General features: G+C 33.8%; 1 protein-coding gene across 9 annotated transcripts in view; it reads left to right on the forward strand.

Moving 5' to 3' along the window:
• Window positions 1–27,116, forward strand: part of MAPK10 (mitogen-activated protein kinase 10) — a 298,691-nt gene that overhangs the window by 238,535 nt on the left and 33,040 nt on the right. For all 9 annotated transcript variants that reach the window (XM_029943666.1, XM_029943656.1, XM_029943612.1 and 6 more), the window contains 2 exons: window positions 9,577–9,759; window positions 14,009–14,133. In XM_029943666.1, coding sequence (XP_029799526.1) covers window positions 9,577–9,759; window positions 14,009–14,133 — 308 coding nt within the window. The remainder of the gene's footprint in view (window positions 1–9,576; window positions 9,760–14,008; window positions 14,134–27,116) is intronic.

Here is a 27,116-nt window from a genome sequence, read left to right on the forward strand (position 1 = left end):
ATCTCAGTGTGGTTTTGATTTGTGTTTCCCTGATGATGAGTAATGTTGAGCATCATTTCATGTGCCTGTAGGCCATCTAGATGTCCTCTTTGGAGAAGTGTCTGTTTATGTCTTCTGCCCATTTCTTCACTGAGTTATTGTTTCTTGGGTGTGAGTTTGGTGAGTTCCTTGTAGATGTTGGATACTAGCCCTTTATCTGATAAGTCATTTGCAACTATCTTTTCCCATTCTGTCTGTTGCCTATTAGTTTTCTTGATTGTTTCCTTTGCAGTGCAGAAGCTTTTTATCTTGATGAGGTCCCAAGAAGAATCATTTTTAAATACACCAGGACAGTCTATTTTTCTAATTTCTTTCTTTTTTAACCTTTATTGAGTTTTCAAATTTTAATTCTAATATAGTCAACAGTGTTCTATTAGTTCTATTAGTGTAAAATATAGTGATTCAAAAATTCTATACATTACTCAGCAATCATCATGATAAGAGTACTCTTTAATACCCATCACCATTTCACACATCCTCTCACCCACCTCCCCTCTGATAACCATGAGTGTGTTCTCTATAGTTAAGGATCCGTTTCTTGGTTTGTCTCCCTCTCTCTTTTTTTCCTTTGCTCATTTGTTTTCTCAAACTCCACATATGAATGAAATCATATTTGACTTTCTCTGACTGACTTATTTTGCTTAACATTATACTCTTGAGTTCTATCCATATCATTACAAATGACAAGATTTCATCCTTTTTAATAGCTGAATAATATTACATTGTATATGCCACTTATTTATCCATTCATCTATTGATTAATATTTGGGCTGCTTCCATAATTTGGCCATTGTAAATCATGCTGTAAGAATTATAGGGGTACATGTATCTGTTTGAACTATTTTTTGTATTTTTTTTTGTAAATACCTAGTAGTGTAATTACTGGATCACACAGTAGTTCCATTTTTAAATTTTTGAGGAAACTCATTACCATTTTTCACTGTGGCTGCACCATTTTGCATTCTCACCAACAGTACATGAGAATTCCTATTTCTTCACATCCTCGCCAACACTTGTTTCTTGTGTTGTTGATTTTAGCCATTCTGACAGGTGTAAAGTGATATCTCATTGTAGTTTTGATTTGCATTTCCCTGATGATGAGTGATGTTGAGCATCTTTTCATGTGTCTGTTGGTCATCTATGTATCTTCTTTGAAAAATGTCTGTTCCTTTCTTCTGCCCATTTTTCAGTTGGATTATTTGTTTTTGAGTGTTGAGTTATATCAGTTCTTTATGTATTTTGGGTACAAACCTTTCATCAGATGTGTCATTTGCAAATATCTTCTTCCATTCAGTAGTTGCCTTTCAGTTTTGTTGATTGCTTCCTTTGCTGTGCAGACGCCTTTCATTTTGATGTAGTTTCCCTTGCTTTTATTTCCCTTGCTTCAGGAGATATATGTAGAAAAATGTTGCTATGGTTGATATCAGAGACATTACTGCATGAGCTCTCTTCTAGGATTTTTATGATTTCAAGTCTCATATTTAGCTCTTTGGTCCATCTAGAATTTATTTTTGTGTATGGTATGAGAAAGTGATCCGATTTCAGTCTTTTGTATGTGGTTGTCCAGTTTTCCCAATACCATTTGTTGAAGAGACTGTCATTTCCTCATTACATATTCTTTTCTCTTTTTTCAAAGATTAATTGACCATGTAATTATGGATTTATTTCTGGATTTTATTTTTTAATGTTTATTTATTTTTTTTGGAGAGAGAGAGAGAGAAGGAGGGCAGGGAAGAGGCAGAGAGAGAGAGAGAGAGAGAGAAAAGAGAGAGAGAATCCCAAGCCAACTCTGTGCTGTCAGTGCAGAAGAGCCCAATTCAGGGCTCAGACTCACAAACTGTGAGGTTATGACCTGAACTGAAATCAAGAATCAGATGCTCAATCAACTGAGCCACCCAAGTGCCCTATTTCTGGTTTTCTATTATGTTCCATTGATCTATGTGTCTATTTTTGTGCTGGTATCACACTGTTTTGATTACTACAGCTTTGTAGTAAAACTTGAAGCCTGGAATTGTGATACCTTCAGTTTCTTTTTTTTCTTTTTCAAAATTGCGTTGGCTATTTGGGGTCTTTTGTGGTTCCATACAGATTTTAGAATTATTTGTTCCAGTTCTGTGAAAAATGCTGTTGGTAATTTAATAGGGAATACATTAAATCTGTAGAATGCTTTAGGTAGTATAAACATTTTAACAATATTTGTTCTTCCAATCCATGAACATGAAATGTCTTTTTATTTCTTTGCATTGTCTTCATTTTCTTTCATTAGCATTTTATAGTTTTCAGAGTATAGGTGTTTCACTTCTTTAGTTAGGTTTGTTCCTAAGTAGTTTATTATCTTTGAGGCGATTGTAAATGGGATTATTTTCTTAATTTCTTTTTCTGCTACTCATTGTTAGTGTATAGAAATACAACAGCTTTCTGTACATTGGTTCCATATCCTGTGAGTTTACTACTGAATTCATTTATCAGTTCTAGTAGTTTTACTGGTGGAGTCTTTCAAGTTTTCTATTTATAGTGTCCTGTCTTCTGCAAATAGTGAAAGTTTTATTTCTTCTTTACTAATCTGGATGCCTTTTATTTCTTTTTGTTGTCTTATTGCTGTAGCTAGGACTTCTAGTACTATGTTGAATAAAGGTGAGGAGAGTGGATATTCTTGTATTATTACTGACCTTAGGGGAAAAGCTCTCAGTTTTTCCCCATTGAGAATATATTAGCTGTGAGTCTTTCATATATGGTCCTTATTATGTTAAGGTATGTTCCCTCTAAACCTGTTTTGCTGAGGGTTTTTGTTATAAATGGATATTACATTTTGTCAAATGCTTTTCTGTGCCCATTGATATGATCATATGGTTTTTATCCTTTCTCTTATTGATGTGATATATTTTGAGATTATTTTCTCACTCCTAAAAATACCCTTTGAAAATTCTCTAGTAAAAGTCTTTGATGATCAAACTTTTTTTTATTTGAGGTTTTCTTACTTGAATGATAGTTTTGTTGGATATAGAATTTTAGATTAATAAGCTATTTTCTTTTGGTATTTTAAAGCTACTATTCTCCTGGCTTTTTATTTCCAATATTGCTGGTGAATAATTAGTTGTCAATCTAATAGTCATATTTGGACACAGTCTGTCCTTTCTCTCTGCCTTCATTTAGGATTTTTTTCCTTTGTTTTTGGTTATTTGCTGTTTCTCTACCATGTAACCAGGTACGAATTTCTTTTCTTTTCTGTTCTTTGCTTTGCATTGCTTTTCTCTGCTCTGCTCTACTCTGTTTTGCTTTTCTCTCCCTTGAGATTAACTGTGTTTCCCAAATTCCAACCTATCTCTAGTTCCTGAAACTTCTCGGTTTTCATTTTTTTTAAATATTTTCAGTCTCCTATTCTTTACATTATCTCCATTATAAAACTCTGGTTGAACTTAAAGTAGACATTGATTTATTCAACAAATATTGTGGAATATGTGCTGGGCACTTTTTGTTTCCAGGGATATATCAGTAAACAAACTGACTGAAATCATTGTGGTCATGATATTTATGATAAAAGGCACTATATTGAAGGGATACTAAAGAATAAGAGGGTCAAAATACTAGGATGGGAGCAGAGATTGTCTCCATTTGTTTTTTAAGTTTAAACATAAAATGTTTTGTCAAATATGCCTCAAATGGCATTGTTTCCTTGATCTCATATAAACCCAATGGTCCCTTCTTAATCTCCCTTTTGTATATGTAGTGTTATACTCAGAAATGGATTTAATCAAAGGATCTCAAACAACAGACAACAGTTTTCCCAAACTCTCCTTAAATAGAATTTTATATTTCCATTAGTGTTAGGAGTTATTTTATTATCTCCTTTCTTTAAAGTATTATATTTCCCAGGACACCTGGGTGGCTCACTCAGTTAAGAGTCTAACTTCAGCTCACTCAGATCATGATCTCACAGTTCGTGAGTTCAAGCCTTGTGTCGGGCTCTATGCTGACAGCTCAGATCCTGGAGCCTGCTTCGAATTCTGTGTCTCCCTCAGTCTCTGCTTCTTCCCTACTCATGCTCTGTCTGTCTCAAAAATAAGTAAACATTAAAAAAACATCTAAAGTCATTATATTTGCCATTTTTAAAAGTTCTTTTTTTAGCTATATTTTTCAGCTATAAAATACAGAAGTCTATTAAATGGCCTCCAAGACCTCTTCCCAGTTTTAAACTATAGATTGTCAGATCCACCCTTTATGAGGCCAGAATATCATAGTTTGAGGAAGGTGTTTTGAAAAAAACAATAATTTATTCATATTACAAATATCAAATTAGGTACAGAGTCTTAATATATTTTGGATTTGCTTATATGCAAAATGTCTCTCCATTTTTCTCTTTGTAAGGGAATACAGATTATAGTAATAAATACACTTACAAGACAAAATGAATTATACTGAAATCCACATACATCATGATTTGGATATCAGCCCTGGATTGTTCAGTGTCCCATGATGTTCCACTCAAGGCCTGCTGCCAGGGAACAAATAGCCTTTACTCAAATGGTTAGCTCTGAGACTTTTAATGCGGTTTGGCTCATAATACTTCTTCTTCCTGTACCCGCTTATAATGAAAGCAAATGCTAGCTACTATTGTGCATTAAGTCCTTTATTCATATTTCATGTTACCAGAGTTTTTGAGGGGGACTTTTGAAAGAAAAAGAACATTTTCAAATAAAAAAAGACTGAAAAGAGTTTTAAAGTAATAAAACAGCTCAAGACATAACCAAGAAAATCTGGATCCAGAACTATGTCATGTGTGTGTGTATAGTTCTATTCTCTTCTTTAAGATTCTCCTCAGAAGTAAGAGTTCTTTTGGGGGCAAATTTTATCATAGAGAAATCGAGTAATTGTTAAATTAAACTGTCAATATTTTGAATCTTATATTGAATAGCTTTTGCATTTTTTATGAGTAGCACCCCATGGGTGATAGCAACACAGGATTTTCATCTTTCCTTGATGATGATGGGCAGAACCCCTCTTCTGCTGGGAGACTGTGTGTGCTACTTGCTCTAATTTCCCACCCTCTTTTCAGGACAGTGACATGAGGAGGAGGAATAATTTCAGGATTCTTCTTTCACTGAAGTATTTCCAGGGGATTAACCCCTAAGTTTTCTATAGCAAATAGGTCTGGATTCATCTCTTGGTGAAATTGACCTTATTCTAATTTGTGCATTAAAATGAAATATGTTAGTACTGTATTCTCAGATCTGGACTTAGTAATTTACAAGAGACTTTTTAGTATATTCTACATCAGTATTTCTCCAAATATAGTCCAGGGGCCATCCGGATTGCAATTACAATTGATATTTTTTAATATCATGTTAGACCTATGGACTCAGAATCTTGTAGATCAACATGGAGAGGGAAGGGATCTATATTTTTATAAGTTCCCTATATGATGAATATTCAAATTTGGGAACCACAGTTTTATATCATGACACCTAACAAACGGCATGTGTGTCTCTACTTCCTTACTACACATTCATTGCAAGCATTACTGATTGATTGAAAGCCACACAATTGTCAACACAGTGCCAAGGCTTGCAAGCTGGTTGGTTTGCAAGACAGAATAGCCTCTCCTGGAACTTTTCTAAACAGACTGGTCTCTTGGGCAAAATTATCTTTAAAAATATAGTTAGGAATTTAGAGACAAACATTGATATCCTTCAAGTTTCAATGAGATGTTAGAATTTTTTTTGCACAAAATACTGAATATGAGGCAGAGTAGAAAGCAAGTCTGAATTAGTGGAGGTGTCAACTCTGGGAACCATATTCATAATAGCAGAAAGTAACCAAAGATGGGAAAAACATAAAAAGAAGATAATGTTTGTTTAAAGGGCACAGTAGAAATGAAGTCATTAAACAACTCTTTATGATTCCACTTAGTAGCTTCCGAAAGTTTAAATGTGCATAGAATAAATTATGTTCATAATTATGATCCGAAATACCCAGAGAAGGGTAGGGCGTTTTCTGCACATTGTGTTCAAGGCAGTTTGTGATATGGTTTAGAAGGTTCCCAAACCAAGGAAATTAATGTAAAAGGAACCATGAAATGTAAATTATTGGCTAGTTGATAAAATTTACTGGAATAATTTTCAATTTTAGGATTTCAGATATTTATTTTTATAATCCATACTTTGTTTTAGTCATCCCATATACTATTATTTGTTGAAGGCATTAATAATAGTGACTATATGCACATTATCTTGTTATCATACTCTATAATATCAAACTTTTGGTAATATGACTATTTTTTATATAGTGAATTTACAATTAGATAAGGAAATTGTCAAATATTTCTGATTAGATGACTTTTTCATTTGTATTAAATGCCTCCGATAATTATGTTAAGTTTGATTATTTCTAAAATAGTAGATCAAAAATATGAAATATATATGTATTACTTTTTAATAGCTGCAAGGCTGGAATCTATAAATATTCATATTCTTACTCATATAAAAATAATAACTTATGAATGTTGTAAAATAAATCCTTTCACAAAAATAATTTTGACCATTCTCATAAAAATTTATGATGTTTTTAACACAATCATACAAATCTAGTTAATATTTGATGTATTTTTAGAAATATGGTCATTGTGGAAATCTGATAATTTAAAAATTCTTTTAAAAGATATCACCTTATTTTCTATTTAAAATATTAATAAAATTACTTATTTTATGTGTGAATATGTTGACCTGATAGACTAGGGATACCTTTTCACAGATATATTTTATATTTTAGAGCCTATGACAAGCATGCTATCAATTTTGTGGTCAAATTAAAGCAATTGCTACTGCATCAAATCCAAGCATGCTCTTTTCCTGTCTGAAATTCTTGGAACAAGCACTGGACTTGGGGCCAGGAGATATGACTTCCAATCTTGGCTTATATTTGGCGCTAATTATGATTATAAAGAAAAATCAGGTGGTTAAGTAAGAATAGTTGGACATAGTTGTTCATCTTGTGATCCTGTGAACATCGGGAAAGCAAGCACTTACTACTTAAATATAACAGTGTTTATAAGAAGAAAGAACTCTAAATGGACTGGTTGAAATAAAGGCACACACTTTTAAATTCTTTTTTTTTTTTTAGTTTTTTAAATGTTTTATTTATTTTTGATACAGACAGAGACAGAGCATGGGATGGGGAGGGGCAGAGAGAGAAGGAGACACAGAACCGGAAGCAGGCTCCAGGCTCCAAGCTAGCTGTCAGCACAGAGCCCGATGCGGGGCTCAAACCCACGAACGTGAGATCTGACCTGAGCCGAAGTCGGAGGCTTAACCGACTGAGCCACCCAGGCGCCCAAAGGCACACGGTTTTAAAGGTGACTACCACACACGTGCAGTTAGAAAGTTCACTTCTTGTTTCCCTTCTTTTTGTAAATCATTACATCCAGGACCATAGAAGTATTTCATCTAAAAATCAGTCTAAGGTTGGAAGCACACTGAATGGTTCTATAGACTTTAATTATGATTTGTAAAAAGAAACATTTTGACAGTTTCTTTTTAATAGCTTACAGAATATTTGAGTATCCTTAAACTTTATTGCAAAAATACCATGGAATTGTCTTGGGAATGCTACTTTACAAGAAATTAATTATTTTTTACTCTAGCTAAATGTAACTACATTATAATAATGTGTTGGGAGTATTTTGTCAACTTTGTTAAATGACTCATTTATGGAAAATCTGACAGCTTCTTTGCCCTTATATTTATTTGACATCAAGTCTTCAGAACTATAAGGAAGTGTGACCAGTGATTTAATTATGACTTGGTAAGGCTATGATCACCTAACTGTATTAAAGGGTAGGCCTCTTTTCATAACTTACAGTGTAAGCATGGAGATTTATTTAACTTTAATTATTGTCATTTTCTATTTAAATATGTCTAAGTAGTTATAACTTACCTATGTCCATAGTACTAACATGAGTTTTTGTCTAAGAGTAACTTTTTACTCTAACCTTTTGTAATCTTTTAGTTTTTTTATTTCTAATGAGTTTGACTTACTACTATATTCTCATGCACATAATAACTTAGATGAACTTTTATTGAAACATGTTCTTATTTAATTGTTCCTACTGTTTTGTAAAGGAATATTCTTCAGTTTTTCCCAACCACATTTCATTTTTTAATATTACACAATCATTTTTTATTTCAATAATTGAGATATGTAATAATTTAAATTTTATTCATTAAAATTATACAAGTGATAGAAGGGGATTAGCAAATTAGCTTGATATTATCTTTTTAAAATATTTTATCTACTTTGCAATATATATTTGTTTTTGTTGAATATAGTTAATTTTGTTTTCTGTCAGGACTGCTGATCTTTTTTAGTCTAGGCCTATTGAATAGCTGGTGGTTAAGTTTTTATACATCTCAATAGAGTACTATTATAGTTAGATCCCTGAACTGTCACAAATTACATTAGCAGAAAAGAATTAATTAACACTAAAGGACAGAGTTGTAGAAAAATAATGTAAGAGAGAGCACTTCCTGTGTTATTGTATTTAAGAATAATTTCTAAGGCCTCTATCATTCATTGACACATGGCAAGGACATCTGTTTGAAATCAACTTCTTCCAGTTGGTTCTTTATAGTTTTCATGGCTGGTATTTACCATTATTAGGGCTTTGATATATCAAATATTAATGATAGATGAAAAAAAATCTCAATCAGTGAGTATGTCTGTCAAAGATCCTTAATTTTGGGAGTATTGGTTTTCATAGAAAGGTAATATTTTCCTGTAAAATTGTCCATGCTTAATGTACTTTTGAAACACTTACACTTGGATGTAAATATGTTAAGTTGAACATCCTGTATTTATCCTCATATCTCTTTGAAAGCAATATTCAGGAATGCAGGGCACGACTATCAGAAGTAACAAAAATGGGTTTGAAACTGCGACTATTTTGATAAGTAATATTTTTTTTAACTCTTTGGTGGAGAAAATGAGCCCTTCTATGATAAAAAATTATATTGATCACATATTAAATGCATTAATAACATTAACAGATGATGAAATTTCCTATTTTCTAGAGAAAAGAAGAAAAACATCTTAAAAAGAATTAATGTAAATACATCTTAAAAGTATTTATGTATTTCTCATTTTTAGAAAATAAATTATTGAGGTAGTTTTGTGTTAAAAAATATTATTTTTCTTGCAGTTTTTTCTCATTTAAATCACATGGTTATATAGAAATTTATCTTAATATAAGAAATTTGACTATAATTTAAATACCTTTTCATCTTTACAACTCAAGGACTGTATCATGATATCCTATCTTGTTAAATAATGCTAGTTCCCCAAACGTGTGTATATGCCACAAGTGAATTTAAAATTCCAAGAGAGTTCATTGTCTGATTTGAGATTTTTGTCCTTTTTTGGTTATTAAAGCTCCAGGTATGTTGATGATTGCACAGGATTTTGAGAAGCAGTTAGTCTCTCAACTAGTGAAAGGCAAGACCTAGTGGTAGGTCTGCTTCTTTTTGCCCTTAACTATTCAATTCTCAGATATTGACCAGTGGAACAAGGTAATTGAGCAGCTAGGAACACCATGTCCAGAATTCATGAAGAAATTGCAACCCACAGTACGAAACTATGTGGAGAACCGGCCCAAGTACGCAGGACTCACCTTTCCCAAGCTCTTTCCAGATTCCCTCTTCCCAGCAGACTCTGAGCACAATAAACTGAAAGGTATGTCCATCAGGGACAAGTTCAGAACCATCGTGTGGGTGATGGTCTAACCAAGCAAATGATAGGGACGCCTCTCTTTACCTCAATTTAAGGAGTATTTGTTTATTTAACCGTGTTATATATTTTGAGAGAGAGAGAGAGAGCTCGTGTGCATACATGTGAGAGAGAATGAGTGGGGGAGGAGCAGAGAGAGAGAGAGAGAGAGAAAGAGAGAGAGAGAGAGAGAGAAAGAGAGAGAGAGAGAGAGAGAGAGAGAGAGAGAGAGATTGGGAATCTCAAGCAGGCTCTGCGCTGTCAGCATGGAGACTGACATAGGGCTCAAACTCATGAATGGTAAGATCAGGACCTAAGCGGAAATCAAGACTCTGTTGCTTAACCAACTGAACCACCCAAGCACCCCATAAATTTAAGGAGTATTTTTAAAAGATCTTTTTAAAAAATTTTTAATTAAAAAAAATTTTTTTTGCTCAAGGTGGGTGGCTAAACATTCTAGAATTGTGGATATTCAGGGGGAAAGATAGCCATAAAGGTTGTGACAGTGATAAGGGTTAACTATGTCATAAAGCTTATTTAGACCTATTCTTATTTAGAATCTTAAAATTCTTTTGTAGTGTAACTCTAAAAAACAATGTGATATACATTGAAATCATTGTTCTAATTCTTTTTATTACTTGGAGAATATTTTCAACACAATATTTTAGTTATAAAATCTTGAAGATGCAGATGTTTGTGTTTATTTTTATTTATATTTTACGGAATATTTAACCACCATTTTTTTTTCAGTTTAGAGTGACAAATGAGATTTTACCTACACATTTTATATTCAATAGGAATACTTTCATTAATAAGTCATTCTTTCTACTGCCATGTCTGCAGTTATGAACTTCAAGAACAAATCTTAGTTTCTTCACCTACAAAACTTGGATAATGATGCCTTAGTCATAGGATTAGAGATAAGGGATAAATTTGCTAATGTGTAAAATAAGGCTATAAGTAATATTCTACTTCTTGTTTTAATTTAGAACATATTAGAGAACCTAATTTTTGAAACAAATTTGATTTTTTTCCTATGTGAGCTCAAATGTTGTCCCTGAATATCTCTGTGAACCTGGACAAGTTATCTAATCTATCTATCTATCATCTATCTATCTATCTATCTATCTATCTATCTATCTATCTATCTATCTTTCTAATCTATCTCCTTTAACAAATGAAAGTAGAAAGTGTTTACCTTAGGATCATTGAGAGGATTAATTGACTAAATATTTTGTGAAGAACTTAGCAATATGTCCAGCTCACAGTAAATAGTTAATTTTCAGATGTAAAAAAATAATACAATTATTATTTAAAATGTAACTGCATTTATCAAAAAAGAAAAAGGACGCATGCTTTTGAAATTTTACCCCAAATGTTCAGTGGGTAATTAATTAACTATAGACTTAAAGACATAACTTAGAGCTAATACAGACTTGAATGAGACAGAAAAACTAAAATCTGATGGTACTGTTTTCCAGAATCTTAGCATCCCCAGACTTTCATCTCCTGGGTTTTAAGTGTGCAGTGTTGCTCCTGTGTTTGTGACAGTTTTATTGCACAGTTGGGTTTCTTCCTTCAGTTGACTCTACAGTCTCTGAATGACAACATACTAAATTCTTGTTAAATCTACTGCTTTTAAGATCAACACTGCCTATATACAGATTGAAGAAGAGCTAATACTCCAAATAGAGATTTGAAGAATTTATGTCTTTATGATGCTAATTGATGTGTCAGACAAAAATAATCTCTTTATGTGAAGACACTTGTAGTGTAACAATGTGGAGATCATAAAAACCCTGATCAAATTACTTGAGATAATGACAGCACTTGTAGAAAAACTATTAAATAAAATGTCATGTTTCGTAATATAATTCCAACTTTCTTGAGTTTATGTTTGGCTTTTTAATTCAATCTCTATGATCATATTATTTTTTCCCAAAGATACACTAGTTTATATATTTATAATTATTTAGTGATAATTTTCATATAAAATAGGTAAATTATAATGAATTATAAAAATTAAATTTAATAAAAATTATTAAAAATAATAAGGGAAAGAATTCATTCTACTCTTATTAAAAAAGAACATGAGACATTTACTTGTAAATAAATGAATGAAAAATGAGGAATTGAAACTTTTTCTTCCTCCTCACTTTGTTCCCTACAAATAGTATTGATCATTGTTTCTTAGTGAGACACTTTGGTATTACTGTACTTCATGCCTCTATTGATGAGAAGTCCATTCCAACCTGCACCCTTTTTAAAAGTAGAAACATGGGTGGGTTTGATGGGAGAATCTGTGGGAAGTGAATGTGTGTATCTGAATATAAAATCAGTTACAAATCAAAGGGATCTCTGAATCAATAAAATAAATAAATATAGCCCTGTTGGACCATTAGGGAAGCCATGAAACAAAAAGAATATTTTCATCATAAAAATTTCAGATCAGTTTGGAACTGTAGTTCTGTAAAACTTTTTATGTTTTTAGAGATTGAAAACTGTCTTTTAGCATTGGCATTAAATAAATAATTTACTAATTGTCACTTTATTTATGTATTTATTTATTTTTGCATCTCTGGCACCTCCCACTGTACCTACAGTAGAATAGATATTTAGTTTTTTTTTTTAAGAATGTTTATTTTATTTATTGAGACACACAGAGAGAGAAGGAGCAAGAGAGCTCTGCACACGTGAGCAGACAAGGGGCAGAAAGAGGGAGACAGAGAAAATCCTAAGCAGGCTCTGTTCTGTTGGAGCAGAGCCCAATGTGTGGCTCAACCTCATGAACCATGAGATCATGACCTGAGCTGAAATCAAGAGTCTGATGTCCCAACATTTATTGTTTTATAAAGTGAACTAGATCACTTACAATCAGTTTGGCTACTGAGACTACTGAATTCTTTCTCTCAAATGTGTCCCTTCCTCAGGGTACCTGGTTGACTCAGTCTATTAAGCGACCAACCTCGGTTCAGGTCATGATCTTATGGTTCTTGAGTTTGAGCCCCACATCCAGCCCTGTGCTGACAGCGCAGAGCCTGGAGCCTGCTTCAGATTCTGTGTCTCCTTCTCTCTCTGCCCCTCCCCCACTCACACTCTGTCTCTCTTTCAAAAATAAACAAACATTAAACAAAATTTTTTATTAAAAAAATAAATCTGTCCCCTCTATTCTTGGAGCTTCTGCTCCTGTTTAAGCCCTTATCACCTCTCCCATCCTCAAAATAGTCACCCCTGACCTCCTTGCCTCACTCCAGGCACTGTTTTATGCTTTTTTCCATCTTAGAAAAACTTTTAAAATGAGCATCTATATCCACTTTATCTCTACTTTTTAAAAAAACTTCGTTCTTTTACATTTATTTTGAATTATGTGAGCAATATGTGTATATATTCTTCCCTCTTCAGAGGTAACTATTATTTTCAGTTTGCTCATTATTCTTACAGACCTTTTTCTACACATTTATACACATTAATAGGGAGAGATGGAAATATTTGTTGTTTTATTGTGAAGGGACAGATTCATGCAAATGGCGTCATGATTTATGGATCATCTGTACCTTCATTTTGTTACTTAACATCACGTTCCATGTGGGTACACATAGATCTACCTCACTCTCTGAAACTATCAGCTACAATTCTATGGTACTGCTGTGCCATAGCTCAGTGTTTTTACTCTATAGATGGAAATTTAGACTGTGTAAAGATTTTTTCTTCCATAACCGATGCTGCAGTGAACATCCTTTCTGTAGTTTTTTCATGAACACATACAATTGTTTCCCTAGGCTATAATACTCTGGTTTCTCTTCAGATCAAATCAATCTTTCACCTTTTTTTTTTTTTTTTTAATGAACATGTACAATTGTTTCTCTAGGCTGTATACCCAAAAGTGGAACTGCTAGATCATTAGGTATTCACATTTAAAATTTTAATGGATAGTTCAAATATGCATTATAAAGATGTATCAATTTACATTCCCACCAGCATGAATGAAATTACCCGGTGTTAGTAGGTACAATGCCATCTTTAATTTTTTCAAATCTGATGAATAAAAAATATTTCATTGTTTCATTTTGCATTTCCCTAGTTACTTGGTGAAGTTGCCTGATGTTTGGAAGGAAAGTGCTAGTTTATTTTTGTTTTCTTAATTTCCTCTCCCTCTAATAAACTTTCCTGCCCAAATCGAAATGTTACTAATTGTTTCTCTTGCTCATCCTTCCAGCCAGCCAAGCCAGGGACTTATTGTCAAAGATGCTAGTGATTGACCCAGCAAAACGGATATCTGTGGATGACGCCTTACAACACCCTTACATCAACGTCTGGTACGACCCTGCCGAAGTGGAGGCGGTAAGGCACAGGCTGACTTACTTTCCTTCCATAAACAGGTTAGGGGAACTGGGTGCTCGGTGGTGAAAATGGAAAAAATGAGAACCCAGGAGCACGTGCAAAGTCCCTTCACACAATTCCTGTCACAAAGTTATTACCTTCCCCTCTAAAAGTTCTCTTCTTCAACCTGTATTTTATATGCTTTTCTTTCTCCAAGATTTTCTATGAGAGAGAATGATTTAGTCCACAAAGCCTTAGCTGTTCATGAAATGCATCCGTTTGTTTTTCTTAAATTGTTAACACCTCCAGGGGCCCCTTTTAAATGTTTAATTCTCAGCCTGTCCTGATACAAACTAAGCAGCAGAAATCATTACAGAGAGTATGTGGCTTTGCCTCTCTTTCCTTGATAAGACGCCTGCCATTAGTCAAATGTGGCGCTGCAAACATTTCACATGTAGAGCTTGTCCCAGGCCATTGGGGACCGTGTGTAACCTTATGAGGACTAGATGAGGAAGATTAGGTGGTCCAATGGTCCAACGCAAGCATCTCAGGTTGATTCTAAACTGAGATATGCATGTGTATTGCAAATCCGGACACAGTTTAAGAATCTCCTCAGAAGTATAACTTTTGAAAAACTTTTTAAATTTATCTTTTTACTGTTTTCGGTCATTTCATATCTTCTCTCCAAGCTCTTTCTTATGTCTTAGCTTTCTCCTTTTCTGTGTGGAGCCAAGGCAAGGCTTGCAGGAAGTCTGCACTTGTTGCCCATGTGTATCATCTATAGGCCTCTTGATGGCAACGTCCTTCTGTCCCTCTTTTAAATGTTACTGTCAGCAATGTCACTTCCTCCCAAAGCATCAGACTCTTCTCAAATTCTTAGAATACCCCTGCTAAACGTTAATCTCATCTTTTAACGTAATAATTTCAAATTACTTTGTTTGAATTGGTCTTTAGTATTCTATTTGAAATACTCTTTTTGTTTCTTTTCTCGTGTCTTTTGCTCTTTCACGGTCTTCTTGCTTGAGCATAGTTTTGCTCTGTTTAAGCTTCCTTTTGTTTCCTTGTGCTCCTGCCCATGTCGAGATACTAGATTCAAACTGACATAATTCTTATCCCTTCATCCTTCACTGGAGATGTGAGATCTGACAGATGGGAGTGAGGATTAGATAGAGTTAAAAATTGTAGACATATTAAAAAAACTTCTTTTCATAGTAACCCAATCCTTAAGCATTCAAAAATTTTGGAGAAAACACTTCAGTGATAAATTAGTTTCTCAAGTGTGGAAACGGGTATAACAATCCTTGGTAATATTTTCTTAAGATCAGCTCTCTTAGAGAGTTTTACATTGATGTTGAAGTTTCAGTTTGCTTAGAATTAATTTTTAGTCACTTGATATGATTCTTACAAAATAAAACCATCATATTTTTATAGGTGAAAAATAGAACCACTTTTAGTCTCTCACTTTTGGAAAATGTGTTCAAAGAAGTTCTTGGGGTAAAATGAGTCCATGAAATAAAAGAGGGTATGATGTGTATATATATATATATATATATATATATATATATATATACACACACACACACATATATATATGAAAAGTCATAAAATTTTCTTTTTGATGATTTTCAAGAAAATACTCGAGGTTATGCTGATAAAAATTTTAGACAAACATAAATTATTTGAAATTGTTGCTCCTCATTTATTTTGATCCTTCAAATTGTGTGGCATATTTATTTTTCTATCTAATGTAATGTGTGTAATCTGTTTTTAATGAATTGTGGCCCAGAGTTTAATTGGAGTCATAAAGTCTGCATTTGTAATTCAGTTGTAATTATGTTGCCTATAAAGGAGACAGTTGTTTAGAATCTGTAACAACATACTAATGAACGGTATCAGTGAGGTTTTAAATGTATTTTAACTTTTAATGAAGAATTTCTTTGAAGGGTAAAAAGATAAAATTTAGGACACTAACATGGCTAGAACCTTTTTCTCACTCATTTCAATATTGTCATCCTGGGTAATGGATAGTAACAACACAAGACATGAATTTTAGGGGAAGGATTTGATAGAACCTGAAGGTTTAGGAAAAGGGAGCAGTTAATGCATAGAAGAACAAGCAAGGATTTAACATCTAGATGAGGATCTTTGGTTATACAAGGGTAAACATGTGTTACATCTGGACATGTTGCAGTGAATAGGATAGAATCCTGACCCTAGGGCAAGGTTAATTTATTACTCTATGAAATGTATTATAGAAGTCACAACTTGAAAGATCAGCCAACTAGGAAGAGACAGATATTACATATTATAGAAGCAGTGGTCTACTGTACTTTCTGCAATATGGTTAGAATTAGTGCCTTTGTTATTGCCTGTGAACATACATTGAAAGTGAAATGACCTTTCTTTATGGATGCATGGCAAAGCTATAATGGAATGATGTATTTTCTGCCAAGAATGCCAAGACTGTCTTACAAAATAAACTCTGGTGTGTTCTCTATTCCAAACAAAGGGAAGTATCAAATAATTAGAATTTCTGTGATTAGAAGTCATCTAGGATCTCCAGGCTCAAGCAGCATTCAAGTAACTTATGTGGTTATAGAGGGAAGGAAATACAAAGATGAGAGGAAGTAAAAATATTTTTCACTGAAAGAAAATAGAGGCATGTGGAGAGGGATAAAGGAGAAACTGCAAGAGAATGTGATGTCTTCAGGAAAAGTAGAAAGGAGAGAAGAGGAATGCTGTGTACTAATCTATTAATCCTACTATAGCCATCTTATCACATGTTTCTAAAAGTGCCAAAGTACTAAAACAAAAAGAGAAGAGCTTATGAATGCTGTCATAACTCTAAAAGAGAAAATCATTCATGCAACCAAGAAGTTGATAAATTTTTAAATTGAATGTCAAGGTTAATAGTGATCTATCTGTGTAGTAGTGCACACAGAGTTTTGAAGTTACAACCAATCAAATTATTAGCAAGTTCTTATGCAAATACTGTTCAGAACAATAAGAGAATGTGCCCCAAACAGAGTGCAAAAGCCACATTTCATGTCAGTACTTTTTCATGAGACAGTTGAAAGGCATTCGAACTGTTTCAGTATTCATCAAGAGGGCAAAAACATACACACATGCAATTCATTCAGTTGTAGGCGTCTTCCACAGGTATGAAAGATGGGACAGGTTTAAATTTCTGCTCTCCCACTTTCTAGCTGGCCTTGACCAAGTTTCTTAACCTTTCTGCAATTCAGTTTTCTTAACCAAGAGAACATTCATAATGCATTGTGCTCCTCTGATAATTTAAAGAGTTAATGTACATAAAGTGCTTGGTACAGTACTGCAGCCAGGAAATATCATGTAAATAGTAGTAATGATAATATAATTATCAATAACAAATTATTATAAATAAATAATAAATTATTATTAGAATTATGATTTTTACATGCAAATCTCCACTAAATTTGAGATTTGGAAAGATAATTATATTTAGTAAAAAAGACCAGTTGGTCAAGGAATTGCAGAAGGAATATTCTACAATATTTAAAACATTAACCCCTGGAAATTATATAGTTCCTATAAGATTTAAGAAATTTGGTCCTTTTTTGTTGTTGTTGACATAGGCTCACTTTACCTTGTCAAGTATAAGAATTTGGGGCCATTTATTCAAGCCAAAATAAAGGCACCTTGTATTGTTCATATCCTCATTGCAACTATATGAAACTAAAGGATATTCAGGACTGTTCCCCAGGCAGTCACTTTAAATATCTTCTCTGTGGTCTGTTAGATGGAAATACAGAAACAGTGAGGATCATTGCCTTGTTTCTACCAGATTCTTGAGTTTAAAGATTCTGTTAGAGAACAGAGTGTGAGGTGATATCTCATTGTGGTTTTGATTTGCATTTCCCTGATGGTTAGTGACGTGGAGCATCTTTTCATATGTCTATTGGCCTATATGTCTTCTTTAGAAAAATATTTATTCAGGTCCTTTATCCATTTTTTAATTGGATTATTTGTTTTGTTTTGGTTTTGATGTTGAATTGGTTAAGTTGTATAAGTTCTGTATATATTTTGGATATTAACCTCTTATCAGATATATCATTTGCAAATAGATATATGAATGTTAGTGTTGCTTATGTCTAGAAATATTTTCAAGGTAAATCTTTTTGTTGTTGTTGTTCAAGGTAAATATTAAATGAGAGCTTAGAGATCATTGTAGAGTGTTCAGCAAATATCAACAGTTAGAATATTAGCTCTCTAATTATGAGCAGCTGCAGGAACATAGGACCAGAAACCATGATGAGAAAAGTAGAATCGGGCTAAGCATGGGATCAGAAAGCATCGAGAAGAGAATCATATGCCTGTGGTCAAAGTAGTGCAGGTCCAGAGCTTGGTCTCAGCAATTCAGTGGGAGCTGATGCCAATATGTGGACAGATCACATAGGACAGGAGGATAACAGTTCAGGAGAGACATGTGGTCTAAGAGCAGAAGCCACACTAACGAGCATTTAAACAAGGGTAAAACTAAGAGTATTTTCTGATTGGAATACAAAACTCAAGAGCAGGTACTCTTGGAACAACCCAGAGACTAGCAATCATAGGAAGCTTCTACCAACCCTAAAAAGAGGAACTGGTTTCCTGGAGCCTAAGCCTAGGTGCTGATGGCGTATCTAGTGGGAGTGAGTTACAGAGGTAAAAGAGATACAGCAGCTTCTGGAAAGAGGAATTAAGAGAAACAGCCTGGTTTTCTCCACTCTCCCCGTTTCCTAGTAGTGTCTCCTTCCTGTCAGCTGGACCAGCTCTAAGCCAGCTGATAGATGAGCCTGGGAAATGCAGCCGTAGGGGCCAGCCTCTGAGACACAGAGAAGAAAGAAGAAGGGTGAGGACTGCATCTATGGGCAAGTAGGCTATGGGCTGGTGCTCACCTATGCATTCTTTCTTCATTCGTAACTCTAAAATTATAAGGAAAATTGAAATAAAACAGACTTAATCTGGAAAGCAGAAAAGTTTGGAGACTGGAGGAGACGCTCAGGGGCCTCACTGTAAAATCAAAGTAAACCTTACCCCTAAAAACTCCTAATAGTTATTTCATTTTCTTAAGTATCTTGTGATTTCTTTCTAAGGAATCCCAAGTACTATGCCAACCTAATAGTCTTGGCATAAGAATATTGGGTTTTTAATTGAATGTGCGTACTTTCTTCCTTGAATCTGTTGGTGTCACTTTTTCAGTTAGTTGTGTGTTATGTAGTTGATGAGGAGGCTAAAGCTTGTCAAGCTAACCTTGGACACCATGGGATTGGTGGGACACCATGGGGGATTCAACCATCTGTTTTCTATGGTTGCTTACATTTCTTTCTCACTGACATCTTTGTTATTTCTTCCTTAGTCTTTCCTTCTCTTCTTAGCCTTTTTCTCTTTTTTATTCAGCTCCTTTGAAACTGTTTGCATAGATCTTATTACTTAACAGTTTAGTATAATTCTTTCCATAAGTTTTATTGAACCCAAACTGTATATCCCATGGATATTGGTGCTGGTGATTAAGCAGTGAATTTAAAAACAAAAACATTAATTTGATGTTGATAGGCTTTTATTCAATTAACAGCTAAGGGGAATTTTTGTTTGTTGGGAATCTTATAACTTATCATCTCTGGACATAAAATTTCCAAATATGGGTTACCTATATATTTGGCAATTTAGCCTATTTAGTGTGTGATTTTCTGAATGTAAGAAAAATCTGTAATAACTTGTCTCTATCAATATTAACCAGTTATAACTAAGTTGCAATGACTATCTTCTAATCTTTAACTAGATGTGCATCAATTGCTTTGAATTACATTGAACAAATTATGATCAAAGATCTCTAGCTAACAAAATTATTTGGCTTGGAATATCAATCAATGTCTTAACCACTTTTTAGTAACTGAAATGCATAGATTATTATTGAATAATTAAAGAATTCTGAAGTTGGCATACTAAGTAAGAGAAGGACTTCATTTATAATTTAAAGATGCATCTATAAATATATTAACTATCTGGAGTCTTCAAACAAAATTTAAGTGGTTGAGGATGATGGTGAGAATTATTCTCATTTTCTACTTCTTATTCTCTTGAACATATTTTTATAGTAAAAACTAATATCATTTGATTATGAATTTTATGTGTTAACTTCTGTTAAACCTACTTCATGAATGAATCATTGTTTGTATTATCTTTGTCTTCATTAGCTATGCTTAGCCAATTGTCTTCTTGTAAATTCTCTTTAGTTAATAATAAGTTTGTAAAACAATAAAGAGTAATCTTATAAATATATTCAATTATAAATGCATTAAATGCATTCTAACCTCAAAGTGTATATCAATTCAGGAATAAGAAAAAATATGGGCTATGAATTTAATGCATCTATTGTTCAAACAGTTAATCAGTAGTTGTCCACTTTTTGGCAATAAACCACTGAATAAATGTGTATATGATTGCTTTAAATATTTTATAATCTCTTTGTTAAATCAGTCAAATTTAACACTGTTGTGCGAAACATGAAGAATCCAGAAGAGATGATTTAAATGAATTCTAAGGGAAAAAAGTTTTCTTCATAGACTGCATCTCTCCCTTTGAGAGGAAAGGGAATTAACATCTTTGTAATTAACATTTCCCTGTGGTGAGTCATATCAAAAGGTTACTGCATGCCCTCAAGACAGCTTCTGAAGTTATCAATCTGAAAATCAGAGACTACCATTTTTGTTTCCTGATTTCCCCCATGGGATACAGACACATGCTTAAACAGTTTATAGAGGTTATTTTTGTTTGCTTTTAGATAGCCTGAGAAGGAAGGCAGTTTGAACACAATGTGTATTATAAACCATATATTAGTAACTCTAAAACTATAGAAAAGACCTTTTAAATATTTAAATAAACATAACCAGCAACATTTGAGTTATTTAAGAATTTTTGTGTAACAATCTAAAAAGTTCTATTGAGGATGAAAAATTATATTTCACTAAAATAATAAGAAAACTAGTTTCTCTTAAACATTTAAAAGCCATTGATTGCCTCCATTGGTTTTCATTAAAAGAAAACAAGACACATGGTGTTATGTCTCTGAGTATGACTGAGGATTTTATTAGTGATCTTATTAGTAGTTTGCCTCTTGACTCTATATAGGAGATACACCAACTTGTAGTAAGAAATTTTTTAAAAATCCTCTTTGTATGTTTTTTAGATCCTTGCAATCATGTTCTTTCTCCCTTGAAATTAAATTTGAAAGTTTATATAGGTTTTTCTTTCACACTTAGAATGATACATACCTGTATATGATAAAGCATATGAATTGAGTTTTCTCAAGGGAAGTCCTTTATGGAGCTTTTATAAAGAGAATCACTCTCAGAAAGTTTTGTCACACTTTCTAGCAATTTAAAAATATCAAACAAAAATTATATGTAAGTTCTTTTAAGTATTTTCAAAAGTAGAATCATCTACCTCATTTCAGAGCAAGGAAAAGAATAACTAAAAACAGTGCCTGAAATATTTAATGTTAGGGGCTTCATTTCCATAGTATGATATAGCATTCACTATGTGTTTTAAATTTGACAATCAGTCTAAATATTTCCCAAGTACCTACCTCTAGTCTGGTCTATACAGTAATCTGTGCAGAACTCACGGGTGACCTTATGTTGTCAGGAGTTGGAAAGACAAAGAGGTTACTGAGTAATGTTGTAAGGTGAAATACCATTATTCTCTCCTCTCTATCCTAAAACTGCCATCATTTAAATTCCGTTTCCCAGACTAAATGTTCCTATGAATTCTTTTAAATATGATTTGTTCTACTCACACAGAGTTAATAAACTGGATGAATCCCCCTCTCAGCTGTTCTCTCCATCTGTCCTGACACAAGGACTACCTCTTTGAGTCTTATGATTTTGTATTATTACAGCATACCGCATGCGGTGACAAAGCTACTGCAGCACCCTGGCAGGCTTAATTTGAGAAATAGCTTGGTGCCATCTATCTGTCATGGAAGACCCTTGCAGTGAGGAGGTGAACTCTAAGTAGGTTTGTTATTACTCAGAATGTATGTAGATTTAGAAATAAGTAGGAAGAAACATGAGCTACAATGGATGTGAATTTGATGCACTCTAATTATGTGTTTAATTATAGAAAGAGCAATTCATATTTTGTGATTATCATTTGCTTGGTGAAATTTAAATCAATGTCTCTAATTTCTAATATCTGCCATTTGTGGAATTCTGAATTTCCATCTGTTCATGCTGATGTATTCTTTCAGCAGCAAAATGTGAGCAATTACTAATTGCCTTCCAGAGAAAATATAACTTGCAGCACATTTCACGTGCCCAGTGCGTCAGCTGTTAAAGTGAAGATATCTTTTGAATCACACTGGAATTGTTTGGATGCCGTGTATTATGTTGGTGAGAGCTCGTCAAAATGTTTGTTTTACGTAGATTTAGCCACCTGCTTTCAGTGGCCCTTCTCTCTACATGACTTTTAAGAAAAATGTGTGCCTCACTCAAATACTAATTCGTCTCTAATTTTAGCAAATTGTTCTACTGAAGAAAAACATTCTTCTTGATTTCAAATCATTGGGATATTTGGAATCCACTATATAAGATTCTTGAATGTCAAAGCTGGAGTTGCTTAATAGTCATTGTTAGGCAATACCTGTTTTGCTGACTGGGAGAGTCTGTGCTCAGTATTTTCTTTTCATATATTACATTGAGCCCTTTAGACAGTGAATATGGTTAATCTATTGAGTAGACCACTGAAGGAGAATTCTTTTCAAAAGATGGAGAATGAGCAGAAATTATTTTTCTAGAACATTCCACATCTGCTGCTGTTTAAAAGGCCGAGTTATATGTCTATTATGTTCTTCCAAAGCTATACATTTTTTTTGTCTTTTTTCCTAGTTGACCTCTTCAGTATTGTGAGATTCACCTACTTAACTCTAGAAAGTAGGCATTTCCGAGAGTGTATTTTATTTTCTTAGTATTTTCATCCTGGAAAGAAGAGATTGTTCAGTTATGGAATCTGTCTAGGATGCCACAAAGTAGTGTAATCCATAAACAGTGGAAGGGAAAAAAAATAATGCTCTCCTCTTTTAGAGCTGCTCCTTAAGAGATAGGCAAAGGAGTCAGCGTTGGAACTTGTAAGGTCTGCTGTCAGTGAAAACTTACCAATTTTATAATAAGAACAAGAATACAAAGAGGGGAAAAGAATAGGAAGTAGGTTAGAAGAGGAAATCTTTATTCATCAGCTTTGCCTTGTATAGGTCATAAAAATGGCTAATCTCTAGGAAACATAACCTGTTTGGTAATTTGTGTTCCTGCCTTGTTTGCCTGCCTGCAATGTTGCTCACATAATCAAACTAGACTTTCTGCCCCACAATTTATTGTCTTTCATAAAAGAATCTCTTCTAAACTACTGTGTATATGAGTTCAAGTGCAGCTCTAAGGCACTCTTACCCATCCTCCTATCAGTATGAGTGTTTTCAATATACAAATTTTATTGATAAAAAAAACTGCAGAGGTGGTGACATTTTCTACAAGGTCCATATGTTAATTATTATGTAGAAACCTTGTAATTTCAAGGTCACCTAGTTCTATTTCTAGCAATAGTGCTTATTTAGTGGCTAGCCTTGTTTATGTTTCTAAATCTACTCTGCTTTTCTATGTAAAATGTTTTCTTTTCCCTATTTCTACCAGATTCAATGAGGTATAACTGCATGATAAACTTTTTAATAGTATATTCTTTTTTTCTAAAAAAAAAATCCCCAAATATATATATGCCCATTCTGTGCAATTCAATGCTTACTACATTCCCAGTACTATGGTGAGCGCTGTATGGAAGGTAAGATGCACAAATGAGGGAAACGTTTCCCTGCCCTTAGGAGCTCACAACCTAGCACTAAGCTTTCTTATCCTAGGATTTATTTACTCCTAGAGGTTCCTTGGATAGGTTTTTGAGGGCTTGTGAAAAAGTTCTTGAAATTACATGCCTGTAATTTTATGTGTACATCTTCCGAGAGATTGCCTGTGGTTGTTCATAAGACTTATAATATTTTTGGAGGTATTATGTCCAAATTTAACTTCTAATATTTTAAAAAGCACCAGTCTACAACAGAAAGTTTTGGGTGAGGGGGCTACAAAATATGGCTAATTTGCTGTTAGAGTTGGCTATCAGTTAAAAGTGTAACCAGAAGAGTTAATGCATTGCTTTAGAAAATTGCAGCTTCTTTCCTTGAGTTCATTTTTATTTATATGAAAAGAACTTTTCATCTGTAAAGGTCTTACTTTTTTTAAGAAAGGGTATGTCAGTGGAAGTGACATAAAAATAATGTGCTATGCTTTCAATTTTCATTATTATGACTTTAAAAGTTTATTGACAGTATGAAAAAGTTTCCTGTGGTCCTAGACAAGTTAAAAATGTCATTTCTTCAAGAAGTAGAAATTAACAGCAAGTATCTACTTTTCGAGTAGCTAGCTGTTTTCTTGTGCTATGAAGCTTTCAAGAGTTCAGTTGGAAACTTGGTTTATAGCTTTTTAGTAGAATCGTTCCGCTGAATGACAGATTTTCTAATAATGGCAAGTCCAACATTCCTCATATTTTGCTTCCATTTTGTTTCTTCTAATGAATGACTTATTTCCTTTGCACTATCTGTTTTTGTCTGCCCCATTTGTCTTCAAAGATTTTTGTTTGTTTTTTTGTTTTCCAAAAAGGTGTTTATGTTGCGGATTGCAACATAAAAGTGAAACAAACAAGTGAATAGGAAAAACACACAAAAAGGCATAACTTCTTTGTTATGCAGGAGAGGACATAGAGTTAAAGGAAACAACCATCTTGTATCAGAAATGATAGTTAGATTGGGTTATACTATCAAGGGGAAGAGGTAAATTAGGAAATTTAACATCCTAGGGATAGAGGGGAAAATGTTTAGAAAGTATAATCCTTAATGATGATGAAAATGTATGTATGGTTATGTGAAAACAGTTATTAAATTTGTAGAATGTTATCTTTACTTCTTTTAGCCCTAAATGAAAACTGCAGAGATGAAGCAAGCATGCCATTAGAACTGTGCTAAAACCAAAAGTCTGTAGATTGGAAGTTTGAAGAGTTGCAGAATCAGGAAAAGGGTGGGCAGGAAGAATTCTTGAGTGCTAAATCATGTTAACCTTCAGATTCAGGGAAAAGGCTGGATCTGAAAACTTTCTTACCAAGTGTAGAACCATTGCTTAGGCCTTAGGGCATCTGTTATATGTGAGGAGAAGGTAAAATGGATTCATCCAACGATGAGACTGAATATTGAAAAGGTTACACTCCCTTTTTATAAGTCTATTAAAAGTTTATGGTCTTTCACAGAGTATGTGCTATAATAAAATTATTATGTCCCTTTCTAATGGCAAGGCAGTCATAAGAATGATGAAAACCAACTTCCGTAACTTGGTGAAGGTTTAATATGAGATTCACAGGGTCAGGTGTAGAATATTGGCCTACAATATCTTGTGAAAAATGGAATTTATTGTTTATGAAAAATGCTTTAAATTCATAACCAAAAGAAATTCCCCACAGCTTCCAATTCCAGGGAGAATAGGATTCCCATCTTTGCATGCTTTTTTTTTTTAATTTCTATTTATTTTTGAGACAGAGAGAGACAGAGCATGAGTGGGGAGGGGCAAAGAGAGAGGGAGACGCAGAATCAGAAGCAGGCTCCAGGCTCTGAGCTGTCAGCACAGAGCCCTACGCGGGGCTCGAACCCATGAATGTGAGATCATGACCTGAGCTGAAGTCAGAGGCTTAACTGACTGAGCTACCCAGGTGCCCCTGTATGCTTTTTGAAAACTGAACCCCTTTCATGTTTTCCTGAAAGTAGTGATGGATAAAATTTTATGCCTCAATCACTTTTTCTGAAATTTTCATATCTAAGATGTTTGTTATTTTGGACTAAGTTCAGCAAAAAGAACTTTTGGTGACTTTGTTTCATATATGTTCCAGAATGCTGTTTTCATAATACAGTTATGCTTGCTCATATTCCCTGCTCCATTGCCTTGTTTCTCTTGTTTGATGACACAAAAAGTTTGTTATTGGCCATACTTCTTACCCATACACTCACAGAAGAGTCCTTAAGCTCCACTACAAATGGAAGTCTTAACAACAATCTAAGCAAAAAATTTGGCTTACAATAAATTAATTTATAATATTGAAGCAGATAATGTAGCTCCTCAAACTTAACATAGGCAGTGAGAGAAGACAAAGAGTTACAGAGTGTGGAGATCAAGGTCGTGATACACAAAGATAGTAGAGCACAATGGAGACCACTTGGGGTCTGCAGTGAGAAGATCCAAACTCAAGGCTTCATTCTACCTTCCACAGGTCCACTTCATCATTCTCTAAATTTTTATTGAACTTCAATTATAGATGGCCATTGAGGACTCATTAATTATACTAATAAGAAGACCTAGTTTCTGTTATTTAATAGCTTACAGTATGGTAGTGTTGATAGATAAATAATAAATTATAAGCAGTTTGATAAATTCTGTGAAAAGGTGCTATGGTGGTCAAAGGAATAATGTATTACCCACTTTTTCTTACACAAAGGAGGCTTTCAGGAGGAAGAAAAGACTTAGATAGGACCAAAAGGATGGGTAAGAGTTAGCCAAATGGAAGGGAGGTGGAAGAGTAAGACAAATGAAGCAGCCTATTTAAATACCAGAAGAGAAGAAAGACCTTCTTGGCGTTCCTCTGAGGAACTGTGAGGTAATTGGATGTGGCCAGGGATGAGGGTGGTGAGAAATGTAAGCAGAGACAGGGACGGGAAGCACCATCAAGTCCTTCCCAGGGAGCACCCACGCCGAAGCTGAGGGGGATGACTGAAGGGATATCAATCAGAGATATGTGTTTTAAGTTGACGATTCTTTTTTTCTAATTGGGGGGATGATGAATATTAGAGAAAGAACAGTTAGGAAGCTAGAATAGTAGTTAAGAGATGCTGGTAAAATGAACTTCAAATG

The sequence above is a fragment of the Suricata suricatta genome, chromosome 1, assembly GCF_006229205.1.
Source record: "Suricata suricatta isolate VVHF042 chromosome 1, meerkat_22Aug2017_6uvM2_HiC, whole genome shotgun sequence".
Lineage (NCBI taxonomy): Eukaryota > Metazoa > Chordata > Mammalia > Carnivora > Herpestidae > Suricata > Suricata suricatta.